We start from the raw sequence: 9964 nt of genomic DNA on the forward strand, positions 1-9964 counted from the left end.
TCTTAAATTTTAACCGATTTTCAAGAAATTGTTAGGAGTTGGTTCAGCATTTAGGAGTAGATGGCACCAATTCCCCAATCCTTATACCTTTGCAGAAGAAGAGAGAGAGCAACAAGATAATGTAATCAAAAAAAGTGCTGATCAACAGCCTTTCTATTCAGTTTTGAAAATGTGCATCAAAACAGGAGGATGTAAACGCACCCGATGACATTTAAAGTGTGTCCTAGTGAGTAAGAGGCCAAAGGTCAACCCAGCACTTGGCAGCAGATGCAGAGACAGCTGAGGTGTCCCAAGAAGAAGGTTTCATAAATAATAAGTTTTGTTCCAATGTGAGTTGTCATTTTTTTTTCATACTGCTTGACTTTCTGGTCATTGAAGAGCTTACTCTCTTCTGACACTTTCTTCCACTTCCTCTGGAGACAAGTTTGCATCTTTACCACATCGAAGTCGAAGCGTTAACTTTAGGTGATGCATACATTTCTTCCCAAATTTACCAATTGTATTTTTGTCTTTTTTTGGATATGTATGAGAATATTATGTTACCTTGTACGCTGCCCCTCCATGTATAATGGATTTGATGAAGATGCCCAGGTCCTCTCCTGTCTCCCTGGACTTGTTTCCTTTGAGGCTGATTCCCAGGCCTGCTGAGCCGGTGTCATTAAGGGGCACCTCGAACATGAGCTGCTCCTTCCCATTCTCCGAAACAAAGCCTGACACACGGGAAATCTCGTCCTTCTTGGAGTGAGGGAGAGAGTAATGGAGGAAAAAGGAGAGAGACATCAATGAGGAAGAGAGAATGGTGGCAGCAGGGTGAGGGTGAGGACACAGAGGTCAGCTCATTGGGCTTGAATAGTCTCCAAAAGCTAAACTAAAAGCTTTTCCATTTGAGAGAAACCATCACAAGGAGCTTTTCAGCTAAATTTCTCTATCAGTAAAAAATTGCGGGCCGAGTCTATTTTCGCAGGAGAAAAGAAAAAAATCCATTTGGACTGCCTGCTTTTATATACACATATTTTTTCCTTTCAGCTTGGCAATATCAATAAAATGACCTGTGCATTTCCAAGAGGTAATTGGAGTATAAGGCGCAAACAGAGAGCCTGATAAGACAGACACAAAAGTGTGTAGATAAAAATAGCTTATACAAACCCAGAAAGATGGTGAGAACACCATATTATCAACGAGGAGGTATGGCAGTAATGACTGAGTCTGAGACAGAGTTGAAGAGAAATACATCAGAAACAACGAAAGTGAAGTGAATCCCGCCGGAGGAAAGTGTGTTTGAAGCCTGGTGGTTCAGTGGGAGAGGTAGCACTGTTGTATTACATATGGATTATACTTTTGTGAAACGGAATGACAAAACACTTTTCAGCTCCAAAAACTGAAAAAACGCATGCCTATTCATGAAAACATTCCATTTCGACAGTAAAAGAATAGTTCAAACCATCACCATGAGTTTAAGAAAACAAACTCGACAGTGGATCAGAAAGAAAAGGACAAACACGAGAGAGGATATGATGTTAAAACAACACTGCTGTTAACAAGGATGCATCATAGTTCGACCATCTCCCTCCAGAATATACGTAAAGACTTTTCTAAGAATTTATGGAATTATGAGGCCTTAAAACATTTAGATATATAGTAAGGGAAAGTGTGGAAGGCGTGATGATTTTGTGCTACAAGAATGATTCCTAAAATCTGGAAATTAGCTTTTTGCCCCTCCGGTTTGCTCATCTTGAAGTCAATGAGGTGTTTTTTGTTAGATGCATAATCACACAGAACACCCACAATAAGTTGGAGGCTAGTTAGTGGTGGTGCCTTTGTAGTCATGTGACCGTGGTGTAGTTTGTTTATAGCCTAACGTTAGCTTTTAACTTTTTTTGCATTTGCGCTTAAAATTGGTGATAGTCCTGCTGAACAAAATGTGTGAATATCAACTTTTGCTTGCCACAGAGCCTGGGCAATAATCCAAAGGACAAATGCCATTGACTTATCAACAGAGCGAGAGCTATGCAGCGCTGTATTGCATACATATTGGACTAAATTCTGTGCTGCATATTTGTCCATTCTGATCATGCAAAGCATCTAGAGGTGTTTCCTAATGAATAATAAATACTGGATGAGACATTTGAGGATTAAAAAGGTGTTTTAGAGAGATGGAAAAAGAGTATGTTCACTAACTCTTTGAAGCTTAAGGATGAGCTTAGTGTGTGTAGCTGATACCAATTTCTTGGAATATATTTTAAGTTTTCAAGACAAAAAATATTTTGTGTTTGTCCTTCCAATTAAAATTCTGTCTGAGTGTTAATATGTTCATGTGCAGAAATAATTGTATATCCTTATGGTAGAAAGTCCATGTCTGTGTGCAGGTGCCAAACTTCAGTCTGTATGCGCCTGTCTATGTATATGCGTTCAGACTGAGTCTCTGTGTGTGTATGAGAGAGTGTGTGTATGTGTGCATTTGTGTGGGTCAGCAGTGTCAGGTTTAGACAGTGTTTGTCTGTGGGGATTGTAGGTTTAACAGCGTTAAGCCGCCACAAAGTCCTCTACTCTGCAGAAAACTGTTTTCCCTGTTGGGAAAACTCCCCCCATCAGACTGACTGTCCAGACCTGATAGGAAGCTCCACGACCTTGGAAAGAACTTGAAAACACGCAGAAGAGAAATGTAGGCTACTTTTGGAGCATAATTAATTACATTGAGAATTTGTGAGTCTCTGAGATTCTGTACAAAGTAATGTTCATGATTTAGCAACATTAGCAATTTAGCAACAACACAAGTTTTTCCGACACATTCTTTATTTATCTGATTGGACTCCCCTGCTTTGTTGATTTATGATTTCGGTTTCTTGCATGCAGCACGGGACAGATCCAACAGAAGAATGTATTAATTATTGTTACACTGCAGAAAAGTGTGACGCAGGGGGTCAGGGCCACCCACTTGGCTGTGAGATGTTTAATGGAATCTGACAAAAATATGCAAATGTATGTAAAGTTGTTTTTCTGGGTGATGAATTCAATTTGCTGGTAAAACAATGAATAAGCACAGCCTTTGGGCTTCCTCTGATAATTTACCAGACAAACAAACAGCCCGTGAGGAAAGTTGAAAAAAAATCATCATTGGGTGTCAAACCTGGCTGTTCTGTGGGTTTTTACAAACACGTGGATAGAAAAAGAAAGTGCTTGTATTCCGTGCCTGACCACAAAATTAAACAAGGCCTTTTTTTGGTGAACTGAAATTGTTTTTTATATATATATAAATAAAAATAAAAACACATGCACGCAGGAGTGGACAAAAGCAGAAATAAATTCTAAGTGCACACTGCAATTTCATTGAACATTTCTATTATCTCAGCCTCACTGCTATGATAGGTGGTCACATCTTCCTGTAATACTGAAACAATAAACAATGGCGTGCGCTCATGCGTGTGTTTTCAGTTTGCTGCTATAAAAAGTTGTGTGTATCTTTGCTCCATAAACTCCATCAAATCCATCCAGTTATAGGAAAAAGCTGTTTGCATAGATGAACCTCCTCATGTTGGTCGTTTAACATTTAAATGGGTTGCCACAATGATGGATCAACAGGAGGACACGCTATTAAAAAGACAGCTTGGTGACTGCCGGTATGTGTAAGTGAGTGTGCGCTGTTATATTAAAGAGAACCAGTGAAAGGTGTGTGTGTGGGAGAAAGATGGAAAGACACGTTATGTTAAAATGAGCAAGAGTAGTCAACTAAAATGCCCTTAAATCACCTCTAAAGCCCAGAAGAACTGCAAGGAAGAGAAACAGAGAAAGATAAAAATGATAAGTGGACAGAGGCGATAAGAAGAATGATGACCATAATTTTACTTATCAGTTGTGTGAGTAATATTATGGGTTTGCTTTAATACTACTCTGCTATAAACTTTGTTATTTGTGTGTAAGGACCTCTGTTTTCTGTAACATGGACTTTTAATGAGAGCGACTCACAGATAACCTTCTGCCCAGCCATGCAGAGAAACTGTGTGTGTGTGTGTGTGTGTGTGTGTGTGTGTGTGTGTGTGTGTGTGTCTGTGTGTGTGTGTGTGTGCGTGTGTGTGTAAAGCCCCATGCCGTGGAAATGACAGCCCAAGGATCCATTTACAAGGCCAAACAGCAGTAGTCGCTGTGCTTAAAAGCAGCAGTAGGTGTGACACACACGCAGACACACAGATGGATGAGGTAAGTATTCCCAGGGACAAAACCTGATATTATGGGCTATGCTTGACTTATGAAAATAACTGTCCCATCACTGACTACTCATGATGGGCCCCTGTCGGCCAATCCTTACACCCTCCTCTCCCATTGTCCCCTAATGGTCAGTGATAAGGTTGTAGTGATAGATTGACAGACCACAATATTGAGCATTTACAGCCCTACAGAGAAAGAAAGAGGTTGAGACACAGCAAGAGAGAGAGGTGCCAAGCACAGTGGTTGTTATGGATAACATAAATGTCCATGGTGGAAGCAACACAGTATGGGTGACCGGAGTCTTTATCATTTCTTTCAACAGCTGTTTGTAGTTCAGTGACTAAAGCACTAGTAGTCAGTGTACAGTCTCCCCTAGAGCTGCATATTAGAGGTCTATATATTCAAGGCACACCAGCCTGCAAGTCCTGTGAATCCCACAGCAGATGTTAGCAGTGCAGGGTTTGTTTGCCAAGGCTACAAGTGGTCATGGGCTGTCACGTTGTAAAAAGGGATCATGGTGCACGCTGGACAGCCTTCTGTAGATTTGCTGAACTCCCTACATGAACACAGAATCAGGTCTTGGAATCTTTGACAGAGAATGTCAGTCTGGACTCAGGAATGATTTGCTGGAATCCGGTCTCAAAAACAGGCTTTAGCAAACCTCTACTTTGCACCAAAGACTAGAATAATGACCTCCGCCAACCAGTCAAGTTGCAGTTTACATCCATATCTGTCCAGACTTACATAGTATATGTAATGAAAACTTTGAAGGGATTTTATTAGGAATTAATTGGCAAAATCTAGATGCTTCACACACATCTTGAACCCGCCGCCAGAGAAGACCTAAACAAGCAACCCAGTCACCAATTCAGTAACTGACAAACTTCTGCCCTTCTGTTCCTGAGTTATGGTGTTGAAAGATGGACAGAAAAGCGTTTTTTGCAGAATATTATGATGTCACTATGAAGTTGACTTTTAACCTTTTGAGTATAAAATGTATTGACTTCTTTTTATCCCATTAGATATTTGTGTGAAATGTTGTCATAATTAGCATAGGATTTCTTGAGTAAATTGTGTTATGTAAGCTCACAGTGGACCAGCCATGGCAACATCAAATTGTTTATCTTTGAAATTGTTCAAATAATACATTTTGTGCCAGTAAACTGCTTGTTTACCCATATATTCTAGTCTCGACACTTTTTCTTTAAAAAAAACGATCAAACTCTAATTTGAAACGGATTTTAGCAGATTTCTAATTTTAAATTGTTTATTGTTCTCAACAATACTGTTGCTTTTTCTAAGAGTAAGAACAATGTTTAGCTATGACAATACTGATGCTGATCCCATAACTGACAAGAGTGACACAACTCTAAGTGTATGTGACACTCATGTGCTGAGGGCTTTAACACACAGCAGCGACTTTAGATGATAGGCTGACGAAGGAGCTGATAAACCTTCAATAAACAGTGGAGAGATGTGAGATGAGACAGAAAGCCAGGGAGAGAGAGAAGAGAGACATGATACCCTTCTCGGCTGCTCTCCACTGGGATGATGGCAGCTCCTGCAGAGACACCAAGCTGCCAAGGAGTTTGTGTGTGTGTGTGTGCCAAGGAGTTTGTGTGTGTGTGTGTGTGTGCGTGCACGCATGTGTGTGTGTGTGTGTTTGTGTGCATACACAGGTCTCTAAGAGTATAACAGATGGGGGATCTACTGTAGTGATTCTGTGAGGTCACATTGGTGACGATATGAGTGAAATGTAACACACACACACATGCACACGCACAGTGGCTGCAGTAGTGATGGATCAGGGATAATAAGAATGGAGAAACTGTTCAATAAAGTTGTTTTGTTTTGAATGTGCTCTGTCACCAGCTGCCAACTGTTTACTGATTTAATATGTGTGTGTGAGGAGCATCTGGCACTAAGGAGAATGTTTCCTGTATTGGAGAGAAAGAAAAAGGAAAAGGACAGACAGAAGACGGATGCCAAAAGAGCTGCATAAATAGTTTGATGGAATCACACTTTAACATTTCATTCAATCCTCTGCATTAGTAGCCAGAGTGTGTTTCTGAATGGTTTAATTCTCACATCCTTATCCATTATTTTTTCATTATCTATGCGCTTGTGTTTGAGGCAAGGTGGAACTAATCTAACTGGTGCAACGAGCCCGAGGTGTGTTCTGTTTCCATCTAGTTTATTCCTGTGATTTGATAATTCATAAATCGATCCTAACTTAAAGCCTCCCTCCACTTGGAAGAGCTTCATTGTGCAGAAGGAGGAATGTGACATTTGTCACATGTATCTGCTGAAGGGGGAGAAGTTTCTGTGCGCTGACATCACATCTCAGTTTGAGAAGGGTTTGTACGAACAAGCAGGAATTTGTAACATTAGCCAATGGTGGTTTATCATGCGATCAAGTCTGATGTGGATGTGTGAAATTGCAAGCCTCCTGTGCAAATGCAAGTAGAGGAGGAGACGAAAAGTGTCCAGCAGTTAAAACCTTTTAAGAAAAAAAATAGAAAAGAATATTTGCGTGAAAGAAGAAAATTAGTGTGCCTCATCAGTCAAATTATGAATTGATCTGACTTATAATGACTTAAAACAGGTAAATTAAACATGTTAAGTTTTTAGGATTATTTGTCAGGCAAAAGCACAGGTATAAACTATACATTTGATGCATGAAGGGTTAGGGGTAGTAACCCAAGTGAAGTGAATCAATCCACATGATCCATCTTTAATAATTCGGTCATTTCATTAAAATCTGGCATTTTGATATATAACCAGAACACAACTAAGTAAACAAACTATAGAATAAGACCCCATGGAAGAAGAAAATGGGAGGGAGAAGGGAAAATAGAGGTGTGAAATGTCTGGAAGCAGAAAAGAGCATCTTTGTTTCAAACATTAGTTTCAAGTCGCAAGCCAACTCAGCAGGCGTATGCTTGTTGGTGTGTGAAGAAAATGACTGAAAAACTGTCTTTTTATGTTGCATTTGTGAGTGATTGTGTGTATATGTGCACAAAATGATTGTACAAAGAGCCAACACAGCAGGTGGATGTATACTTGTTATATTGTGGGAATATTTGTATGAATATGATACGTGTCACAGAAAGGCTTTGTGACTTTGAATAAGCCTGTGTGCGTGCGTGTGCGTGCATGCACGTGCGTGCGTGCGTGTGCCTGCGTGCATGCATGTGCGTGCATGTGCGTGTGTCTGTGTGTAGAGGTGGTGTAATGTCTTTGTTCTACAGCGAGCACAGGCAATAACAGACAACACCAGATGGTGGGCTAAAATGAGACAACGGAAGAGTGGGGGGAGAAGATAGACAAGATCCTTCCATCATTTCATCATCATCCTTCTTCTGTTTCCTCTCCGTTAACACCAACAAGCTGGCATAAACCTTCACATCAAATCATTAAAAAACACTCTCAGAAACTGTAGCCACATAAATGTTTAAAGTCTGCTGGAAAATGGTATAAATGTTGGAGCGGTGCACAATGTTTTCTAAAAGACAAACAAAGGTTACAAACTATAAAATAAACCAGGAGAAATGATGACCATTGACAGCCATTCACAACTGCATCATAACAATATCAACAGAAAAGACTAAATTAAAAGGACAACAGGGCACAACCTCTTTTTTCTGCTCTTGGCGGTACAAAGTTGTTCCTCTGTAATTCAGAAACTTTTTTTACCAAATGATAGGAAGTGCCATGGTGTCCTGAACAGAGATTGACTAAAAGACAGACTGCATCTGGTAGCAAAAAAACAATAACAAATATCAAAATATGAAAACCAATTCAAGTACCATCAAAGCTTTGACACTTTGTTGTGACCTCCCTAGGCATAAATCATTGTTTTAAAATGAGCACAAAAAGATTTTTCATCTCAAAATCCAGCCCTGTCAGCACATGGTTGTCCTCTGCAGCAGCGAGACGTGTGCCCCTTAGTTGGCACAGTTGGCAGGAAGTTTGCATGAATGCCGTTTATGTGAGATGAAAACCTGGACACCATGCCGTTTAGTGAGGTGCGATAATACCATCAGGCTTATGCTCGATTTTGAGGTGTGAAAAATACGAACACACCACGATGTGAAAATAACTTCTTCTATGCACTCCCTGTATTGAATATCCTTTATTTGCACTGTCAACCACAAAAAGTAGCACCCAAAAAATACAAGCAAATCAACACTAGGCAACAACTGAGAACAGGGAGCATCTCCAACCACGAATGGGACGGCGTATGTGCTTTACGATCCTCCATTAGAATGATAGACTTATTTAAGACTAAAGCAACACTATCTATTTTACCTTCAAATAAGAGCTTCAAATTCATTTTGTCCCGATCACCTGTTCCCACACTATATAACTGTGCAGTGGGCATCATCTCCCAGGAGACGTGTGGAACAGATTTTGGGGAAACTGGGTCGTACTTGATGGATAAAATGCTTTCTGGTTTTCCTTCTGATGTCCTCTAGTCGCTCTGCCTTGACTTTCAGGATTCACAGTTTCTTGATCGATGGAAAGATTTACTTGTTGCTAGATTAATGCTAAAAGCTAACAGCTGTTACCTGTAGCTGACACCAGCCAGAAGACGAAGAGGACATTGACAGAGGAAGCTAAGAAGTGGAAAAAGAGAGTGACCAAGCAAGAGGCCACCAGACAGGTGTAAATCTTTGACTGGCTTTTTGTCGTTGGCGAGAGCTTCTCAAAATAAAAGGCTACAATGCAGACACAGAGCTGGTCTTCTTGCTGTTGGACTAGTAAGTTAATTTAGCTTGCTTATTACGTCTTGTGTTGTTACTTGACGTTTGGCTGTGTTAGCAAAATTGGCTAGCAGGCTCATTTTTGATTTTGGGTAATATAACTTTAACAAACGCACGTATACTGTGCTGTCCATATTTACAACAGCAGTGTTTGGTTGAGTTACACTATTGGGGGGGGGGGGTAAAAACACAAAAAAATATAATATAATAATATATAATGCTTCTTTAACTTTAGAGTTGTCAAATTTAAAGTTACTATCTATTAAAGAGTGAGTTAAAACAATGGTGATTGTTCATATGACCCACTAATGAAAGCACTTCTACTTGTAGTATTCCAATATCCCTGTCTGTGGCGACAGATATAAATAAGCCGCCATGTTAGTAAACTGCTGACAGCAGTTCATCTGCCGGCCCAGAACGCCACTAACGGTTATGCTGTGTTCACTCATAATCTCACATCTCATCTCATCTCATCTCACAGGACACATTTTTATATTCTCAATTTTGAGCATATTGACCGCATCTATATTGACTGATCAGCTCAGTCAAGTGCTGCCAGCTGCCTCGATCGCTGCGCTGTGCGGAGAAATAAAGTTAATGAATCAGTTAAAGATTGTTGATTTCTTCTAATCGAGCCGACATGAAAATTATTTTGGTTTAATAAATTTCTGTCAGGCGCTAGCGACAGACGGCTGAGACTGACACGTTCTCACTCCTCGTCACATACGGGGGCTTCAGATCCGTCAGGTGCCCACTCTGTGACTATAACTTTTAGCCTGATGTTAAAAAAGGTGCGGGGATCACGTGTTATGTGTTTGTTTTGTTTTGTTTTACGGTGCTAACGGCACTTTCTTCTTACAGTGCTCACTGCTTACTTATTGTTCGTGTCTTATCTGTCACTCCGTTGCTGTTTCCACTTACATATTGATATTGTGAGAAAACCTTTTATCGCAAGAAAAGAAAGAAAGATAACCAAGGAGTAAAACTCTCACCAC

The 9964-nt window shown here is 40.2% G+C and overlaps 1 protein-coding gene across 1 annotated transcript in view; it reads right to left on the bottom strand.

The window, feature by feature from the left end:
* LOC310952801 (partitioning defective 3 homolog B-like) overlaps window positions 1-9964 on the bottom strand; it is a 244435-nt gene that overhangs the window by 129782 nt on the left and 104689 nt on the right. The window contains 1 exon segment of the mRNA XM_083921512.1: window positions 544-735. Within this exon segment, the coding sequence (XP_083777638.1) occupies window positions 544-735 (192 nt within the window).

The sequence above is a fragment of the Echiichthys vipera genome (assembly GCF_963691815.1).
Source record: "Echiichthys vipera genome assembly, chromosome: 10".
NCBI classification, from domain to species: domain Eukaryota; kingdom Metazoa; phylum Chordata; class Actinopteri; order Perciformes; family Trachinidae; genus Echiichthys; species Echiichthys vipera.